The sequence below is a fragment of the Nothoprocta perdicaria genome, unplaced genomic scaffold (genome assembly GCF_003342845.1).
Source record: "Nothoprocta perdicaria isolate Ctin4 unplaced genomic scaffold, notPer1 scaffold_0, whole genome shotgun sequence".
NCBI lineage: Eukaryota > Metazoa > Chordata > Aves > Tinamiformes > Tinamidae > Nothoprocta > Nothoprocta perdicaria.
Genome location: NW_020454092.1, coordinates 14214267 through 14235142, shown reverse-complemented (window position 1 = coordinate 14235142; position 20876 = coordinate 14214267). Strand labels below are relative to the sequence as shown.

Below are 20876 nucleotides of genomic sequence, written 5' to 3'. Positions count from 1 at the left end.
AGAGCTAGCTGGCCATTATAGATCTGTGCTCATGCTCAATTTTACACTTCCCTAGCTCTTGCACACAGTTTATTGCCAGGTATTGACCAAACAGTTTCTGTAGTGGCTGTTTGAAGATTCTGCTTGTGTAGGATAATCTAGATCTGCCACTAGATTCTATGAAATACAAATGTTGATGGTAAGTATTTCAGATTTTCAGGGGAAATGATTCCTTCCAACGTTCATCCAAGAGCTGGTGAAAACCTAGGCCTCGTGCTTGGTAGGTAGGGCTGTTCCTTTCTGAAGTGAGCCACATGTGTGGTGCTTAAGTAATAATGATCTTTCTGAATGAATACAACAAAGGCAACTTTTAAAGCATTATTACTGTCTCGGTATCCAGCTTATTGACAGTAAACTAATTGTGCTTGCTAAGTAAAAGAGGACTCGTGGTTTTCATCCTAATCATGTTAACTTCAGCCTTGCTAGTCATTCAGTTTGATTAGCTTTGCAGTTTTGCTGTGGTCCATGTTGAGAGGCAGAACATCTGTCATCAGACAGTGAAAATAACTGGGGCTTTGGGGGGCTTTACAAGGTCTCTACGCAAGGAGTGGAATGAAGGGAAATGCCATGTTATTTTATAGCGTTGAAGTCAAAAAACTCAATGTCATCCATCTGGCAGGGAGCATCTGCATTTTCTGCTTCTTTCAGTTGGTAAAGTAACAAACCTTGTGACACAGTGATGGTAACCTGCCACATGCCCAGCAGGGGCTTCTGTATCCAAGACATCCTCTCTTTCCTTCAGACTGTTGTTGTTTGTCCCCCTCCAGGTGTTCCTGCACCATCTTTTAACCTGTGTGGCAGCCGTGAGTGCTCATGAAGAGCAGACAGGCTGCCTCAGAAGCCTGGCAGCCTCTAGGAGGTGAAACGGTGCTTGTGAGCTGTGAGAGAGGGTTGGATGGCTGGGGAGTTTTCAAACAGAACAGATCTTTATCAAGAAAGCTGATTAATCAAACCTGAAATATTTCTTAAAGGTGTTGGTTTTTATGAAAGTTCACAGAAATGCAGGCAAAGCTTTAATGGAAGTGTTTTCATTGGAAGCTTACTTGACTTTTTGCCAGCCTGTCTGCTGTTTTCTGTAATGAGATATTGAAAGACTGCAATTCTTTTAATATTTTTTTGGCCTTTGGTGTCTCACCTGATCTGATGGAGGAGGACAAACATGTGAGCAGGCATGAGCTTCCAGGGCCAGCACCAACGTGGAGTAGCTTCCCCACCTGCTCCTTGAGAAGTTTTCAGGGCACAAGAGCTGCATTTTGGGGAAGAAAAGCCTAGAAGGACATTGATGCTCCCTACTTTGAGAGCAGGGTCATGGCAAGAGAACTGACAAGCTGAGATGTGCAGCTGCCAAGATAACTTACCTGTCCCTATTAGTGAATAAGCTGCTGTCACCTGCACACGATCCTCCTCTCTGTCAGCTGGAAGAGCTCAGCAGAAGCATGGTGCCCTATGGCTCCTGCTTGCAGAGTCAGAACACAAATTCCCTGACAAAGTGCAAAAAGCACCTTTGTTCAGCACGCGCTTTCTTTTTTCAAAGCTGTATTTGTCCTGAGGGGAGTTACTAGTGTAGCAGAGACAAATACAAGACAAAGATTTTGAGCTTCAGCATTAGAAGTATTTTGAGAAGTTGAGTAGCGCTACAGGAAATGGCTGAATGTTGGGAGGCTTTCCCAAAGAGGAAAGCTTGCGCTTCCATTGCAAGTCCTCATCTGTGTCTACACTGGGAAGCTATTTCTCTTCTTAAGGACCCTGCCATTAAAATCTGAGCTGGCCTAACTTTGCAGTGCTTGTCTTTCCCTGGTAATGACACTTTCCAAAGCCTTTATTACGGTTCATAAGGTGCTGTATGTCACGTTTTTTTGAAACTGGAATAACTGTCTCAGTAATCCTCAGACTTGTTATCTGCTTGGCAGAAAATAAAAAGAGTAGATTGGGATCTTCAGAAGGAAGCAAGTTAGTAAACAAGGAAGTAAAGTGGCTTAAAATTGACTGGTCGGTACTTATGATTGCATGTAGCAATGCAGATAGTTAATACTGCATTTAAATCTCCTGTGCTTTTAAGTACCTGGCCTGCATCCCTTGGAAAATGCTAGAAGTGAGTTAAGTAGTGGAGACATTCCTGAACTAAGTGGCATCTGCCTGAAAACTTAAATGAATGTTTAATTAACTGGCAGACTTGTCTTGTACGAAAATACTGCAGCCAGGGAATGGGCTGCTTGACTGGATGCTGCTTGGGATGTAGCACTCGGCCACCCGAGGCATTCTGCTTTTTCACTCTCCAGAATTAGTGCTGTTGAAAACTCTCATTCTTTGGGCTCGCTGGCTCTCAGATCATGTAAACTTTTATTAAAGTTCTTGATTAAAAGCCTAGCTGGGAAAAGTGGCCATTTGCTGAAAGTCAATGTACTTCACTGAAGTTAAATTTGGGCTTAATACAGCCCATTGTCTTCTGCAAGAGACCTTAATTTGAAAAAAAAAAACCCCACAGCAGTTCCAAGCTACAGACACTGGCCAGTTTTCTATGTTCTCTCAGTATTAGAGTGGATTTGAATTTCAGGGAATTACATCCGTTAAATCTGAAATAACCTTTTAAAATATACACGTAGCGCAGACAGTATCTCGGCGCGGCGCAGCCGCCGGGCTTTCCTCTGAGGAGCAGCGCTGGCTGCGGAGCCGCTCGGGCCGAGCTACCTGCTGGCGGCTGCGCAGCAGCGCCCGGCCCTGACGTCAGCAACACGCGAGCGCGCCGCCCGCCTGCATTGGCTGCCCCTGCTCGCCCCGCTCGCTCCTCTGCTCCCTTTTTTCTCTCCCAAATGGCACTGCTCTGGGATTGGGATTTAGCTCAGGCCAGGCTGCGTGGGGAAGCGGGAAAGAGGGGACTTAGAGGGCTGGGGAAATGAGGAAGGAAGGTGCTGGCTGGCCGTGTCTCTTTGCGGTGTGCCAGGCAGTCGCTGAGGTCTGAAGCTGGTCTTGGGAATGCAAGGATGGAAGAGCATCCTGTTCAGCTGCTGCCTTTTGGGTTTTGGAAAGATCTGTGTGGTAAAGTTAGGCACGAGTCGGGGAGGGCTGTGTTGTGTATCTCATCCTAACAGTAAGCTCTTTATTTAGAAGGAAAAAAAAAAAAAGTGCTGTTAATGGCTAAAGATCAATGTTCTTTTTCCCCCAAGAAAAGGCAGGGGAAAAAAATTCAAGATCTTTCAGTCTAATCAGAGCTTGTTTTTTAGACAAACTGAGATTGTGCCTGTGGCTAAATCAGAATTGGACTCAGTGATATGGAAAGAGGAACACTGCTGTTCTTGAAAGCATTTCTATTGACTCCAAGCCAGCTCTGTTTCACTTCACTGTAGAATATAGCTCTCATCAACTGCAGCGTACGAAATGGGATTTTTTTAGCTTAGATTGGCATTTCTGAGATTTAAAATAAAAATCTGTAGCATCTGTACAATACTCTGTAGGATTTCTTCTACATCACAGGATTTCTTCTACCGGGGCAGTTAGTACTGTGTAGATATCACTAAAGACTATTTTAGTTTTAACACCTATGTCTATTCCAGCTCATTGTGCCAGCACTTTGAATGCCGCAGTGTGGTGGTTGCTACTCTGTTACACCAGATTTGTCCCACTCATGCAAAATGTCCCTCTCCTGTCATTACAGGCTCTGGACTGCAGAATCCAAACTGCTTTTTCCCCAGTCATACAGACTGCAGTTATATCAAGCTGAGAAAGTAATCATGCAATGAAAAAAAAAAAAAGTGCATATTAGTTTTGTGGACAAAACAACAGCAAAGGCCTATTTCTCTAGACAATAATTCCGTGAATAATGCCATTACTATTCAAAGAACTCAAAGCTATGAAAGTAAAGGACTAGATCCATAGTGCTCCAAACGCAGAGGATCCACCCTTGCAAGTGCTTTTGTATTTTGCAAATGTGCAAGCTATTAAAGCATTTTTTAAAAGTCTGTTATGGAACGGGCTGACTTCCATGAGTCAGGTTTTACAGGAACTGCTCCAAGTCTTCTGATTTTTCTCACGCGGAGTGAAATTGTGCAGACAAACCCATGATAGAAAGAACTGACACCTACCTTTTATAGGAAAGAAGGAAGAAGAAATGCAGCGAGGACAGTGGGTGTAAGATGTAGTTCTCTGCGCCCTTCTGCTAAACTCTTCTTCCTTAAAGTTCTGGTCTAGGTTAGTTTGCTTTTCTGTGCCTCATGCTTTGGAGTGAGCCCTTGCAAAGCTGCAAAATAATTCCTTAGTATACAAAGGAGCAAGACTTAGGCACACAAAGAGGGCTGGAGAAGCATTCAAGGGCTCTAGAGGACACTTGAAAGCCTCTTCTAGAAAGCCCCTAATACCTTGTCCTATTACCAGTGTAAAAGGGGCTCTTGCAATGTAAAAACCTTTTGGTATGTTCAGGCCTTAATTTGTAAAAAGTGAAATAATTGCTCATAGGTTGTTCCTGAAAAAATAAAGTCAAAAAATGCTCCATGCTATTGTGTTTTCTCCTTGAAGCTTCACATATTTGCTGATTCAGAATCTGCAAAGGAAAGATTCTGGAGCAGACTGAAAACATTCAGTTGTTGAGTTTTTCTGAATTCAGATGTATTCCCATGTGCAGACCCCAGTCAGAGCTTTGCTGCTTGTGTCCTGTAGCTTGTTTAGGCTGAAGGGTTCCCAAGCCCAGATGTGACATGGAAAGGAAGAAGGACCTGAAAATTTCTAAACCTTGAGCTTTGAATGAGAGATGGAACAAAATAGGAGGCAGTATAAAAAAGTAATTCCACTGGCTTGGCCTGGATTTAGGCTCCTCTTTCCCTGCAAATGCAGAATAAGACTTATAGAGCTTCAAGTAAAGAGGGGTTAAAAACGCATCCGATCCTCAGTAGTACATCTAGGAGTGCTCAGGTATTAAACAACTGTCCTAGCTGAGCTAGGGCCGAACGCAGCCTCCTAACCCGGAAACTTGAGCAAATCCCAGGGTTTGCACCTTCCTTTTATGAGAGCCGTTATTGCCCTGGTAGATAGGCACACACCTGAGTGCCTGGCGCACCTCACCAAAAGAACCTGTGTCCCACGCGGTGCCCCGCGTGAATGCTGCTATCTGCCTCAGGTGTTTGGTCAGCGAGCCCAGGGTGCAAACGTCTGGGTCAAGGTGCGCGTTTAGTTTAGATTGGCTCGATGAGAGCAGCGGCTGGCGTGTCCGAGAACAGTGAAGTTACTGTGTGGGGGATAGGCAACATGAAATGGTGTTTGGAAGTGCAGTTGGGAGGCGGTGTTTTCTCTCCTTTAATGTGGGAGGTGCGGCTGGGCGGCAAGCGGATGAACGGGGCCGGGCCGGACACCTCTCGGCGCTGCAGATCAGAATCTGCTTTCTGCTCGTTGCCTTTCGGCCTGCGCGCCTGGGAGCCGGCTGCTCGCTGATGCTGTGTGATGGTTGTGCAGCTGCTTATTCCTCACTTCTCTCCAGCAAAGTTGTTTTTTTCCCTCTGAGGAGGGCATACCTGTGTGCTCATATAGGTTTCCAGAAGCTCTTGCTTTTCCTTAGTAGCTGTAGCTCTTCTATAGCTATGTGCCATGGTGTTCAAGCACAAAACATCTTTATAGCTCGCTTGGAGGTGTAGGCAGTCGTTGTCCAGGTGGTCATGCCTAAGCCAGTCTTCCTTTTAACAAAAGCTCCCATTTCCTCCTGTTCCTCTCTCTGCCGCTTCCTCAGTCTGTGTTTTGTTTGAGTGCTGGGAAATCTAGGTTCACAGTGCAGCTGTTGACATCAAAGAACTTGAAAAATCACAGATTCTGTTTATTTTGAGAAAGCATGAAATCCAAGTTCATGAGATTTTTTGCTTGTTTCTCTTGTTGTTGGGTTTCTTTTTCGCTGTCATGCTTGTGTAACATTTCAGTGCTATTTCCCCCTATTTACCTTTCTTTCTATATGCTCTTTTTCAGCTCTTCCGCCAAAGCCCCCCAAACCAATGACACCAGTCAATACAAATGGGATGAAGGACAATTCCAGTTTCTCTCTGCAGGAAGCAGAGTGGTACTGGGGGGACATCTCAAGGTAAAGTTTATTCATGATCAAAAACACAATGGATCTGTTAGGCTTTAGGGGAAGAATGTATCCGTTTCAGACAACATTTTACAGGAGGAAATGCTTGGTGAATTCCAAGCTCCCATTCACCAAGTACTTGGTGAATGGGAGTATGTTGCACTGGACTAGGGACTTGCATTCATGGGAGGGTGGCTCTTTTGGAGCAGAGATTGTCAATCTTCATGACATGTTTTTTTGTTTGTTTTCAAACTTTCTCCAGATACATAAAATTAAAAATATATATATTTGGTCCAGTAGAAAAGGATTTCTGGATATGCAATGTAATAATAAGTTGTCAAAAGATATAGGGCTGGGATGCATGCAATTCAGCAAATTTAGTTGGAGGTTTGTTTAGAATAAAAGGACCTTTATTCTTATTTTTTTTTCAATATTTTGTTAGGGTTGTATATGTATTATTTTCGACCATATGTAGTAGTATAAAAAATGATTTTATGCTAACCATCACCAATTGTTACACAGCAGATGATACAGATACATACCAAATACATAAGTTCTGCCTTTTCAGGAAAGACTTTTCCTAATGCTTGAAAAAGTAGATGTCCTTGGTTAGATTCAGAAAGTAACATACCTTTTTTTGTATACTTATTTCATCAGAAAAAAGAGAACTGTGGTGTCTAGTCATCTCACCCTCTGAAGGCACTATTGAAGAGTCTAGAATTTGGAACTGTAGGGAGAAACATGAGCCTGCTGGGCTTGTGATCAGAAGTTGCTCAAACTCATACACATAATACTTTGAAACAGTTTGTCAGATAAAAGCAAGAAAAAGGTATATTTGTCACAGTAGTCCATTGAAGTTCTGCGAAAGGAAATAAAGATTTTATATCTTTATTGTACCACTCTTATCTCTAAAGTAAACCCACATAGATCTTGTTTTTGAAGGGCCTCAGCTGTGATATATTTCTGTTAATACTAAATCAAAGAGGAGTGGGAAAACCTGATCACAAAACCCGCTAGACAGGGTTTGTTTAAAACAGTTTGAGTATAAGTTCATTGACTAGGGATTTGTTCCTCATTTACCAGTGCACGAGATGACAGGAGGAGATGCAGTCCAAACCCTGCTGGAATGGGTTTATTGGGTTAAAATGTGACCCCTGTGCCTGTAAGGATGAAATTGTTTAGGGCTCTAATTTGGGAGCCAGAAGGTAGAGAGGGCAACAGGCTGGGGACTCATCAACCAGGTTCTTAAGCACCTATCTTGAAAATTCTGTCCTGGGCTTCAGGATGCTACTTGCAGACAAAAGCCCAAGCGTCTAGATCACTTCCAGCTATTCAAAGGCAAGAGGAGACCATTTGAGTAACCCAGATCCAACCTGTCCAAGAGTTTAAGAGAAATAACCTGCCATGCATGTGATGCCTATAGGAGTCAGTAGTCTTAACAGAGTGGCTTTCAGGTAGTTAAATCAAATTAAGACTATTTTGTAAGAATACCCTTTGTTCCTTAATGTTTGAACAGCAACAGAAAACTGTTGATTTTTCTTTTGTAAAATTCAAGCAGACTTCCTACCTCACTTAGATAATGTTGAGCCTACCAGATAAACTTCTGTTTTCAAATGGTTGTATTAAAAAGTGCTTAGCAGCTTTCTCCCAGGGTCTTAGAAGCACTTATTGTGATTTGTAATCTAGGTGAAATGGTCGAACCTGTCAAGATATTAACTCTCCAAATGAAAGGATTAAAAAAAAAATACTTATAGGTATTCCCTTTCCCTGAAAGTTTTCTTGATTTGGCTTAAGGCTCTGAGACTAGTTTTCCTTTTGTTTCACACTTGTAAATAAGAAGTTACACGGAAGCTAGTGAGGCTGCAGTGGTTTAAAACTGCTGCAAATAAGATCAGAGTTAAGCCAATAATGAGTCTCTTGAGACTAGAACTGTGCTAAACTCTAGACACCTTTCAGAAATGATGCCACAGCTTGTTTCTAGGAGGTCAGGACTGGCTTCTCAAAGGGCACCTGTTTCCAGTGTGGGCTTTAAAACATGAGCAGCTTACAGTGAAAGGTTGTGAACTCTGAGACACAGCTGCTACTGTTGCTTAAATGTAAACTGCTTCCTCAGTGGCAGTTGACTGCAGCTGCTATTTTTTCAGTGAGTTTGAACTTGCTTTAGGTGGCCTAAAAGATTGGAGAACCTGATTTTTGAATGCAGGTTGCTTCATATTTTGAAGACAAAACTCCTTACCCCTGCTGATATCAATAGCCTGGGTGTTGATACCTATAGTAAAGAGCTTGGGTCTTTGTCTTCTGACTCTATCTTCCCTTCCATTCCCCAGGGAAGAAGTAAATGACAAATTACGAGACATGCCAGATGGAACGTTCCTGGTGCGCGATGCGTCCACCAAGATGCAGGGAGACTACACGCTGACACTGCGGTAAGTGCTGAGAGGTGACGTTCTGCAGAGTCACACCCTGCGCAGCTCCTCGTCGTTCCAGTGACAGCAGTGGCACTGAAGGGCTGGCATGGCCCCCGTTGAGATGGATTCAAAGATGTGGCAGGTCAGGATGAGGAAACAAGTCTGTTCTGTACAGCTTCAACAACCCAGCCCATGAACTGAGCAGTACTGTAAGGGTCTCTGTAAATTAGATGGGATTCAGATGGGCAGCCACTCAGTAGTGCTGAGGTAAAAGTGTTTGTGAATAAAGGCTTTGATCAATAGGAGTGTGGTGAATAATCTCATCAGGGCAGCTCCAGATAGTTGAATGCAGTGTCCTCGTAAAGTGAGCATCTCGTGCTTTCTGATCTAAAGTTGAGGAAAGGTGGGATTGGAGGCACGTTCGTCATTAAAACAGCCCGCAAGTGGCAGGCTTCTCAGAGCTGCTCTAGCTCACTGAGACAGCAGACCTCTTGTGCCCAGCTGCACGTGTATTTGCCTAGAATGTGCAGCCACTTGCCTCTGCCAGGCTCTCAAGATTGGTTATTACAGGCAAATTAGGAGGACATGAGAGCCACTGCTGCTGTAGTTCTCCTTCAGGAGTTGTTCGGATGTGTGTTTGATCTTGCCATGAATTTCAGTTGTTTTATGGCCTCAAGCATGTGATTTAAATTCTGCCCTGACTTTACCTTGAAGTTCAAGACGTGGATGCTAAGGTCTGGCGTGGTTTGGTTGTTTATCTGAAGCAAATGTTTCTAGGAACCATAATTGAGAGTGCAGGAAGGACAGAGTATTGTCTAAACAGTCTGTTAGTGAAAAGAGAAAAAATAAACAGTATTTGTGGAAACTGCTGGGATGTATAAATCTGGATAATGTAAAGTCCTAGATTTACAGCAATGTTGTAATCCTCAAAGGATTTTGTTTTGGTTAGTATATCCTGTATTAGCATCCCTAACTTGAAAGACTTGTTAATCACTGTATAAATATATACTCACTTATATAGTATTCGTGACCCTGAAGTCCAGGAAATACTGGGGTTTCATTTTAATAGGGCTCCTCTGTTGAGCCTTGAGCATTCCTGAACAGCTACTAGCTAAGCTAGGCCTTTAGTATGTTAAGCTGGCTCCAGAATGAGCTCACAGGAAGTGATTTGCTTTGGGTTTTGCTCCTGTTCAAATAATATGCAATGATAATTGTGTATATTGATTCATAAACTACCTTATGCTTATTAGTATGTAAAGGATAATTATAAAACTAAGCTTTATAATTAGACAATTATGGCCATAATCCGAGAGCTCAAAGATTCTTGCCCAGGAATTTCATTGTTTCTGTTAGCAGCCGCAGTGCTGAAGAGAATAGGAGGTGTGCAGTGAAACCTCTAAATGACTGTACTGTTTTGCAGGAAGGGTGGCAACAATAAACTGATAAAGATCTATCATCGGGATGGAAAATACGGCTTTTCTGATCCACTGACATTTAATTCTGTTGTGGAACTGATTAACCACTACCGCAACGAGTCTCTTGCTCAGTATAACCCAAAGCTTGATGTGAAGTTGATGTATCCAGTGTCCCGCTATCAGCAGGTAAGGTCTTCATCAGAGCACTGCAACTGTTAGTGCAGGCGCGAAAAAAAATGCAGCCATGTATATCACCATTTTATCTTATAAAGCTTGATTGTTGTTTTCTTTTCCCCTTACATACTACTTTTGCTTGAAAACTTGCAAAATGTGAATTTTCATATTTGAACTCTCTTTGACAGCTCACACTAACCTGTCTTCAAAATTCTCTAGACATTTAAGCTTTCTCTTACACTTCAGGAAACTACTAGTCTCCACCTGAGCAGTCTAGTAGGGAAATGAACCCCCTGTATGCAGCAACCTTGAGCCTGTTTGAGGAGCCTTTTTTCCCTTGGGCCCGTGGGGAGCTCCAGGGCACTGTGCTAGACAGTTGAAGTTGCTCTTGAAAGGTGTCTCTGAGCTATGTCACTGCTGGCTGTGTGCTTAGCCATCCAGCTTTTCGAGAGTTTTAGGGGGATGTTTGTATTCAGTAGTCTAAGACATTTCTGTGTTTTAAAGGGAAAAAATGAAGAGCTTTTTGGGAAAAGCTCTGCTCTTTAATTTCCGATTCTGAGCAACTGACTTTCTCTTTTCTCCAAGGTAAGATAGGAGAGTAGACTAAGCTGACGTATATTTGGGGAGTCTCTAGTGTTTCTATCAGTCCTAGTGTCCCACAATTCCAGTTGCTGCTCTTTTTAAATTGTGAAACTTGTTGTGCAGAAGAAAGAGGGATTTCAGTTTGGTGTTTGTGTGTTCTGTAGAAACCTGATTATAAAAGTTATACTAAATCCTGTAGAAATGCAAATGTGTACGAGTGGACAAGTGAATACTCTTAAGGAAAAGCTGCTTTGCTTGAAGACTTAATAGCTTTTTGTCTATGCAGGATCAATTGGTAAAAGAAGATAACATAGATGCAGTAGGTAAAAAGCTTCAAGAATACCATGCTCAGTATCAAGAAAAGAGTAAAGAGTATGACAAACTGTATGAAGAATATACCAGAACATCACAGGTTGGTTCCACTGCGGCTTTCTGCAGAGTCTGTTTCATGTTATTTAAAAAAAAGAAAAAAAAAAAAAAAAGGCTTTAATGTATTAAACCTAGCAGAATCAATCCAAGGTGAAAAAATACAAGGAAAAAGATGCTGAAATTGGTTTGTAACAGAGCAAGAAGATGTGAAGGTTGATGGGAAGGAAGAATTTGTTGATGTAGGATGGGGAAGAAATAGGAGCTGAGCTTTCTATGATAAGGTAGAACAGTGGAGAAGTCCCTCCTGTGCAAGCTTTGCACTGCAGGCCACTATTTCAGCTGTTTAATATTTACAGCTGCTGCTTGCTGCAGTGAGAATACTAGCAGTCTACCTGAAAACCAAGATGGAAAGCAAGACTAAAATACTTCTGCCCTAATAGAGGGGATCGTTTGAGGTTGGGGGGATATAAACTTATTGGAAGTGAGCATAAAGGCGATGACTACTGAGGCATTGGACTATAATAAAACCTGATTAATCACATTTTGGCTGTAGGGGGAGAAGAGTTCATCATATCAGTCAAGTTAGAGAATGTAATTGAGTCTTGTTTTATCATCTGCATCATGAACAAATGACAAAGACTCTTGCCTTACACAGGAAATTCAGATGAAGAGGACCGCAATCGAGGCATTTAATGAAACTATTAAGATATTTGAGGAGCAGTGCCACTCACAAGAGCGCTACAGCAAAGAATACATTGAGAGATTTCGCAGAGAGGGGAACGACAAAGAAATTGAACGGTAGGCTCTCAAGCTGTGCTTACTTACAAGGAAGGGCTGTGTTTACATATGTATTTTTCTAAAGCTTTGATACACAAGGTGAATGCCTGTAAGCTACAGTGTGAACTCAAGAAGCTTTTCTCTGAAGTGCACTATTTGCAGTGTGTAGTTCTCAATGACCAGGCTGACTTGCTGCAGAGCACTTGTTGCTTGACCATGTGGTCGAATGCCCGTGCACCAGTTACTAATGAAAGCTGTCTTTGTTGCAGAACAGGGTTTGGTCCTAGATCCTGTTCTGCAGTTTTTTGGGGGGAGCTCATAGAGGTTTTGAATCTCTGTGCTTGAAGATACTTATAACTTGTCTGCATGTAAGGTCCACAAACTGACAACTCTTGCCGTAGATGGTAGGTGAAAGGGTAGTTGACCTTCTAGCAAAAGGTCTTGTGCCTTTCTGGTACTTATATAGTGATTTTTATGTTAAGATGTGGGGGAAGAGGGGAGGAACTGCTGTTGCAGTATTTGGGTGCTTAAATACAGTGTTATCAATAAGGTTCAGTCTCCCTGGAAGGGATTGACTTTCCACCTCTCAAACATTGCACCTTTATTTGCAGGATTATGATGAACTATGAGAAATTAAAATCACGCTTGGGTGAGATCCACGATAGTAAAATGCGCCTGGAACAAGATTTGAAGAAACAAGCTCTGGACAACAGAGAGACAGATAAGAAAATGAACAGTATCAAGCCTGACCTAATTCAGCTCCGCAAAATCAGAGATCAGTATCTTGTGTAAGTAAGCCTGACCTGTGCCTCAAAATGGTGTCTCTGACAAACCAGGTTAATGACGGTTTCCATCAGGGTAATGGGAATTTAATTTTCTATTCATAACCAAAGTGGTGTGAGCGCTAATGTGGCATTAAACCTTGGCATGGGATATCTGAGTAATTGGTTGGCCTCTTCCTGGCTTCATTACTTTATTACTGCAGTTGTCAGAGTTGAAAGGGCCTGCTACAATTAAGTGCACATTTTGTGACTCATGTAAATAAAGTATAATTTCAGGTTACATGCAGTTTCAACCAAAACCCATGCCCGCTTTTGCAACAGAAGTTGCTAGTTTTTGTACTGGGTGTAGCAGATGCTGCTCTTGTCCCACTCTTGATAGACCTCTGTTACCCAGCTCTAAAATGCCCTTGTGCTGGAGTCACTGCACTGGGATAACTGATTCTGGCAGAAAGCAGTGGGCAATGCATTCTCTGAAAAGGTGATGTTATGTTAGGTGGTTAAAGAAGTTGGTGCTTAGAAGTGATACATGCTTTTTCTCAGGAAAATAGGCAGCTCTCACAGTTTCTATTCAGTGTCTTCCCTGGCCTGCACTGTGCAGAGGCAATACTTCTCTCTCTGCTGTACCCTCCTCTTTCTCCAGTTAAGAGGTTGCTCTTTGCTGTGCCCAGTAGAGGTGGCATCTCGGAAGGCTGTTCAGGAAAGCACCTCTGTGGAATGTGGGCTCTCTGGGCCTTCTCTGTGGCTCTTGGTGGCAGAGAGCAAATTAAGGTCTACACTGCTTCTCTACAGGACCTGGTGTCTGAACGTCTGCTTGATCAGGAAGAAAACCTGCACACATAGTCTGAAATGATATATTAATGCTCTCTTCTCCTGGCAGATGGCTCAACCATAAAGGAGTGAGACAGAAGCGAATAAATGACTGGCTGGGGATCAAAAATGAAAATATTGATGAGTAAGTGTCATTGTACGTTTAATTCTACTGAGAAGTGATGCATTGATAAGTGGTATACTTGGGGAAGTTGGTAATATGAAGAAGTAGTTTCTCTATAAAGGATTGCAGAGGAAGGAATTCTCGAGGGATGCTAATGACATTTAAGCCCATAACACTGCTGAAATATTTAGTGTTACTGCCAAGTTGAGAAAAATAAGTTCCACATTGAAACCTCCAGGATTAAAGGCTATAAGTTGATACCAAATGGCCAACAGGAGCTTGACATCCACGTTTGAGGGTCTTTGTCGCACTTGGATTCCTGCAAAAACAACTTGTTTGTCCTATTAACTCCTTTGCTAAACAGAAGCTAAGTTAACAAACTGATCTCCTCCTGTAGCACGTACTTTGTGAATGAAGAAGATGAAAACCTACCACATCATGATGAGAAAACTTGGTTTGTTGGAGACCTCAACCGAATCCAAGCAGAAGACTTGCTCTGTGGAAAACCTGATGGAGCGTTTTTAATTCGTGAAAGCAGCAAGAAAGGATGTTACGCTTGTTCTGTGGTGTAAGTCTAATTTCCTTTTCCCCCCAACTTTTCAATTCAAAAATTATATCACATTTTTAGGCCTACACATGGAAACCTGTTGCGTATTTGCAGGAAGTTGAGAATGGCAATAGCTGTGTTACAAAAATCTGCTCTGAAAATGCAGTAACTGGTCCTGAGAGTCTTTTCATTCTCCACAATTGGTGGTACAAACCTCTGAAGAATCCCAACTTGAAGCTCTAAGGTCATAAGCAATTTAAGGTTGAAATCTACCATATTTTTATCTGCCAAGGAACATGTGGAAAGGAGAACTGTGCTGTAATGCTGTAACGTCATCTGTTCTCGTTTCTAGACATGCCAAACTCCAGACTCCTCCTGCTGTGCATTTAAGATAATGGAGGATAGATCTCCAGAGGAGATCTTGTGCTCTAACCTGATGTTTTGAATCGCACCAGCTTTGCGTTGATTTTTTTTTTTATTTCCTGGTGTTTCACTTGATTTTCTGCTAGTATAACGGATGCCAGAAATACTCTGGTACTATTATCTAAAAATCCTTCAAGCCTGTTTTGGAGTGCAAAATGGCCTTCACTGATTTATTTCTCATGAGATTAATTACATCTGAAAGCAAGTCAGGGAAATAAATATGTGAAGGTATTTCACCTCAAGGTAACTGAAGGTTGTAGTGTCTGCTGCGTTCCAGAATACTGTTTGTCACAGTCACTGAAGTGACAGGTTCATCAGATACTTCCACTTGGTTGGTGTCGTGCTGCAAGATAGCAAAGGCATGGCATAATGTAACCTGTTCAGACATGTGACTTGGATTGTAAAAGGCTTCAGTACAGGGATTACATAATACTCGATCGTTTTGGCAGATAAATTATTCTAGCAGCTTTAGAAATAATGTGTTCCAGTAAATGCCTTGCCAAGTTAGGGACTCAATCACTCTGACTTCAGATAATGAACCAACTTGAACGCACGCCATGCTTAACATTAGAAAACGCGCATTGAGCGTTAGTGCTCTGTCTCACAAAATACTCTGTAGGTCCTAAGAACTTGTGGGTTTTGGCGTGCTCGCTTAGTTGACAGCTTTCCAAATAAGTTGAGCACAAAGTTGTTGCTGACTTCAGGTGCTTATCTCCTTGGTTAAGCTCTTGACTCCTTTTCCGAGCAACATTTGGAGAACAATGCAGAAGGGAATTGCACTGCTGGGAGAGAAGAGGCCTCTTATGTGGATTATTATGTAAGAGCATTTAATCACATGCCCTGAAGCACTGTTTCTTCACAGACTATATTAATCTCCTCCGCTTGCATCTACTGGGTACTCCATTATGTAATTTAGTGACTGGCAGGGTTGCTGTGTTAGTTAATTGTTAATAGACTGTCACTTTGGGTTTGTTCTTTGATGTTAAACTCTCGTGTTCTCCTTCCTTGCAGAGCTGATGGAGAAGTGAAGCACTGCGTGATCTACAGCACTCCAAGAGGTTATGGGTTTGCAGAGCCATATAACCTGTACAGCACACTTAAGGATTTGGTTCTTCATTACCAGCAGACATCCCTTGTCCAACACAATGATTCCCTAAATGTCAGGCTTGCCTACCCTGTCTACGCACAGATGCCCTCCTCTCTTTGCAGATAAATCCTGGGGAGGAGGAAAGTGTTGGCTATCTTGGATTCTTTTCTACGATTTTTATTAGAACTTGGAGGGCATTCTTTCTCCTTAGACTGCTTGTTTTGCACAAGAAGTGATTCTGTGAATGTGAATCAAGAAGAGGCCTAGCAGCAACAAGACGACAACTTGGGTGTAGGTGTCCTGGTGCTACCTTAAAAGCTCAGCTGTGCTTTTACACTGATACTTTTGTTTCCTTATGAGGGGAAAAGACTCAACGCAGCGCATACAAAAATACTGGAAGCAAAACATCATTTTATGGAGATAATTTTTTGCCAGGCACCTTCAGTGGAACTTCTAATTGGATTTTGTTTTCTCTTGTTCTTGTAGAGACAATGTGAGGCCTCTGTTGGAGGCATCAGTAATGTCTTTCAGTCTTAAAGCCCGAGAAACTAGGGGGGAAACTCTACCACAGCAATTCTTCTCTGTTCATTTTAGCAGCTTCACTGCGATTCCGACGAACTTCCAAAAGAGGGCTTGTCTTAAGGTAGCGTGAAATTTGGTGAGAGAAGACCAAAGGAATTATGGAAAAGCTTCAGGTTTTTATTTAAATGGGAAAAAAAAAATGCTTGTAAAGAAAAGTCGCTTTATTTTTTTGCCAACAGTAACAAAGTTTTGGTTTCAATGGCACTACAGGTCTTCGCTTAAAAGAAACACTTATAACCAAATTGAACCCACCAAAACTTTGTTTGTTGCTAGATTAAGCACTTATGGGAAAGGTTGCATTAGCATCCGCACATACTTTCTACACCAAAACTTGAAACAAATAAAAAGAAAAGCTAAAACATTGTGTGGCTTCACAAGGCTAATTTGTCTGACCTGATAGAATTGCTCACTCTCCTCTTTGCCTCCACCTCTCTGCTTCCCATTCCTCAGCTGGGGATTCTGCATTCAGTTTTTAAAGATGCCACGCTTCAGAATGTAAACTAGAACGAAACTTGCACTGCACTGTTGCAGCTCTCTTGCTGCACAGTGACTGACTTGTAACCCTTGGTTTTGATGTAAAAGAGGTGCAATCTAATGCTTCTGGATGGCTTACTCTGTACCAAATTGTTTCACGAGGAGTAGTTAAAAAGTGAGCATGCCAATTGAATCTCTCATTTGTTCTTTGCAAGCTAGATTCCGAGCTTTCACATCGCTGTAGCCAAGCAAGATTTTACACTGGTATAATCTGACCTCTTGTTCTTTTGTGTGTTATGCAAAGCAGAGGAAGGGAAGAGAGCTGTGCGCCTCAGACTGTGGGTATCTGCTGCCTTCCCTGGGCAAGGGCTGCTGTCAGATACTGGAGGAGATAGTCCTGGGCTGTGTCAAGTATAGCAATCATGCCATAAATCCCCTCCTTGGAAAGAAGACAGTACACACCACAAGTGTACAGAGCAGCTTATTTCCATTCCTTAGGTTCTAAAATGAAAAAAAAAGAGCTGAGTTTGGCAAACTGAAGGACTTGGCACCAAAGCACAACTGGCAGAGCCATTGTTCAGTGTGCAACCTTGAAAGTTGCTTTTGTTCCCGAGTTGGAAGCGGTTCCCTCGAAACGCGCCCATTGTGCAGGGCAGGAAGCCGGCAGCCCCGCAAAGGGGAGCCGCCACATTGGGAATTTGTGGACCTGCTTCTGACCCTGTTGCTGATTTCCTGCTCAAATTGCCAGGCCTGGTGGTGTTGAAAGTGTACAATCACCAGCGGCACTAGGAGTATTATTTAGCTGAATGTCACGGATTCCAAGCAGGGAAGGGGCAAGGCTGGAGCGCTGCCGGCGGTGGCGGGAAGGGCGGCCGAGTTGCCTGCTCGGCCCGTGAGATATTTTCATTTTGCACTATTGACCCTGGTACTTCCCGGGTGCTTTGTAATCAGGTAGAGCGTAACTTCCAGGCACAGTGCTCTGTAGATGCCGTTTTTTTCTTGTTAAATACTATGAAACGTAGCTGGGCTTGGTAGAGGAGAAGCAAGTTAGTGTAGGCCGGGCTCTCAGAGTGACCTACATCATCTCCGTGTGTCCCTTCTCTCTCGCTTCCCCAAGCAAAGGAAAACTCAGGCTTAGGCTTTACTCTTAGCCTTGCTCTGGAGTGGACTCTCCAGCTGTATGTGGACATGGAAATTTTTCTTTTTAAAGAAACCTGCCCTACCTCTTGGATAATTTGCAGTTCTAATCTGGTAACTGTAAAGCTGTCATTCTCACCTCTTGTGCATCTAATGTTCCCTTAGTGCTGGATTCGGGCCAAACACCTAATGAGGGAAATCAGTTCAAAGGCACAAATGATAGCCAGGTGCCTAATTCCTGTGGAAAAATCTGTGCGAGAGGAGTGGCTGGCTGTTTCTGTGCTCCTGCAGTCTCTCAGGACTTGGCTCTTACGAAGTTAACATTAGAAAATGATGGCGTGTGTATTTCTGATTCTTGTTTCGGGAAAGGAATGACCTAGCTGAAGGGTTTTACATTTACTGTGTTTTCAGATAGGGCTCGAGCTTGATTTTTTGTTTTGCTCCAGCTGGGATCTACTTGGAGCCTCATAAATCCTAGCACGCCCTGAGGGTACTGACAGCAGCGGGGAACAAGAGGGGCTGTCCCGGGATCTCACTGATCTGGGGAGGTCTTGGTCCAGACTCCAGCCCCGCTTCTGCCCATGTGCATCCATATAACTCCCTTGGCATCTGTGGAGGTGCCGTGGTGTATGGTGGTGTGACCGAGTTCAGAACCTGCTCCCTCCTCCTTGCTGATCTCTTTGCTAACCACAGCTGCGGCCTTTGCTGTGCAGGATCCTCGCAGAGCCGAAAGCCACCTCGAAGCCCCCCAGCCTTCCGAGCAGGCCCATCCATAGGCAGATGCAGCCTGTGGGATTCCTGCTTGGCTCCAGCAATCCTCCCGAGCGTCCGTTTTGCCTCTGTGTCTCCTTGCCTTCGGTGTAGGCGCCTCGTGTCACAGCTGCTAAGATTATTACCCGCTTTTTTGCTCTCACGTGCCATGGCACACGTGCTTTTTGCGTCCGTTTTGCACTTGTATGGCAGGTGAAAAGGGGTTCAAAGCCTGTGTTTCAGGTGTGATCCGCTGGGCGAGGCCTTCGTCCTGCCTCCTTCCTTCCCCTTGGCCCGATCCTGCTCTCCCGGTGCCGCTCGACCCGCGAGCAGCCCCGCGGCTTCCAGCAGCCCTTCCTGCCCCTTCCTGCCCTGCGCGGCGGAGGAGCCGGAGCCGGAGCCGGCCCGCGCGGGACGGGGCTGCACCTTGTGCAAAACCCAGCTGTTCAGCCTCAAACAAATGCAGGAAACGTGAACGTAAAGGCAAAACAAAGGCGCTCAAGGTCTTTCCAAGCAGTGAGATGTGAGAAAGTTTTGGTTTCAAGAGTCAAAACATAAGGAGGAAGGAGGGGGAAATAGTCTCACTGTCGGAGCAGCCGCTCTCCATCGGGCTGCGGGTTCTGATTGCATTGACCCGGGTTGTGTTAAATATAAACGTAGAGTTAAATAAATAACTTTTGCACAGTGTTAAATGGGGGCAGGGGGGATAATGTTGAAACTCTTAATATGCACAGTTTCTTCTAACCTGTTTTGAAGTATATTTGCAGGGATCAGGGGTGATTCGGTATTTTGTGCTCGTGTGGATGGGAGTCGAGGTCTGCTTCCACAGTTGCCATTGGCGCCAGCCCGGAGTGCCACGTTTTGGGAAGCTAGTGAGTTACAGATCCGCTCCCACCAGTTCCCTTCTGGATTCCGGGTGGTCTTAGGATGGAAAGATCCAACCTATGAACTCAGAGGGATGTCTTGATATTTGGGCTGCTGTGCAGTAGAATGTGGAAAATAACACACGGTGGTGCATCTTCCACCCTGGAAATGCTCCCGATTTGGTCCTTGTTTTCTCGTCTGTTTTCGTGTCCAGAGCAGCCCTCTGTCCGATGCCAAAAACGATCCGCTCTTTCCACGCTCGTTCCTCTGGACGTGGCAGATGGTCAGGACATTTTCCATTTATTGGGACAGGCCTGATTCTTTTCTCACTGACACTCGTGTAAGCAAGACCTGCGCAGCCGAGAGCCATCCCTAGGGAAAGGGCTTGCATTCCATCCAACCCGAATTCAAGTCAGAGAAGGACAAAACCCAAAGTGTGGCCTTCCCGAAGCCGGGCAGCCGGAATGGGCACTGTGGAAGTGGGTGCTGAGCTTAGTGCTGAGCTTAGTGCTGAGCTCAGTGCTGTCTGGGGAGGCGAGGGGAAGGAGGAGGACGGCGGTGCCGGCACCGCAAGCGGAGCGGCAGTGCCAGCCGCTCGGGAGGCGCCGCAGCTTCAGGTTGGAAAAGCCCCTTTTTTGGTACTTGAACAATCTCTCTTCTATTTTTGAATGTCTATTTGTTTTTTTTTTTTTAATTTTTGTTACACTAACAGGGAATAAAAATCTGGGGTGTTAGTGAGGCTGGTACGGCTGCTGCCCGTGGCCCGGCAGGGAGAGGCGGCCCCGACGCGCAGCTCCGGCAGAGCGCTCCGCTGAGCGGGGGCTCGTTTGGATCGCGCTTCAAATGGGACTTCCTCACGTGGAGCTTCCTCCTGTTAATTTGCAAGCATTTGCTTTGGGAAGAAGAGCGAAGTGGAACTATATTCCCAAAGGGGAGCGATGCCGCGGAGGCGCTCACTCGGATTTGCCATTTGAAGCAATGTGGAAAATGCCCCAACGGGGCCGGGAGCGGTGGCAGCCCCAGGGCTCTCTGCCCTCTGGGGAGGTGTCACGCAGATGCCGGAGCCCCGCGCCCATTGGAAAGGGTTGGATTTTGCTTTGCCGGGAGGCGGGAAGAGCCGGGGAGCCCGGGAAGGGCTCGGGAAGCTGCTGCTCCTGCCCGTGCCGGGAGGTCGCTCGCGGCGCCCAGGCTCCGCTCTCCTTGGCGCCGGCAGCGGGTGACGGGCGCAGGTGGGCGCGCGCCGGCGGTACCGAGCGCGCAGCGCGGCGGGATGGCCTTGGAGGCCGCCGGCCTGTCCCGCTGCTGCCTTCCCTGGGCAGAAAACAGGGAAGGGGAAATTCCTTTGAGAATCCGGAATTCTTTCCCGCGTGCTGGCGAGGGCGGAGGGCGAGGAGAGGCTGGCTAAGCGGCGGGATGGCGGCGCAGCGCTGCTCTCGGGTCGGCACCGCGCGGTTAGCGCAGGATCCGTGGTTCCGTGTGGCGTGTGGTGGTGACA

The 20876-nt window shown here is 44.7% G+C and overlaps 1 protein-coding gene across 3 annotated transcripts in view; it reads left to right on the top strand.

The window, feature by feature from the left end:
• Positions 1 to 18196, top strand: part of LOC112942696 (phosphatidylinositol 3-kinase regulatory subunit gamma) — a 58784-nt gene extending 40588 nt beyond the window's left edge. For 2 of the 3 annotated variants that reach the window (XM_026033695.1, XM_026033703.1), the window contains 9 exons: positions 5980 to 6091; positions 8407 to 8505; positions 9908 to 10088; positions 10945 to 11070; positions 11683 to 11825; positions 12416 to 12592; positions 13464 to 13538; positions 13915 to 14085; positions 15499 to 18196. In XM_026033695.1, coding sequence (XP_025889480.1) covers positions 5980 to 6091; positions 8407 to 8505; positions 9908 to 10088; positions 10945 to 11070; positions 11683 to 11825; positions 12416 to 12592; positions 13464 to 13538; positions 13915 to 14085; positions 15499 to 15700 — 1286 coding nt within the window. In that variant the 3' untranslated portion in view covers positions 15701 to 18196. Of the gene's footprint in view, positions 1 to 2745; positions 2755 to 5979; positions 6092 to 8406; positions 8506 to 9907; positions 10089 to 10944; positions 11071 to 11682; positions 11826 to 12415; positions 12593 to 13463; positions 13539 to 13914; positions 14086 to 15498 lie in introns of all 3 variants that reach the window. The other variant, XM_026033687.1, reaches the window with a different exon arrangement.
• Positions 18197 to 20876: the final 2680 nt, after the last annotated feature.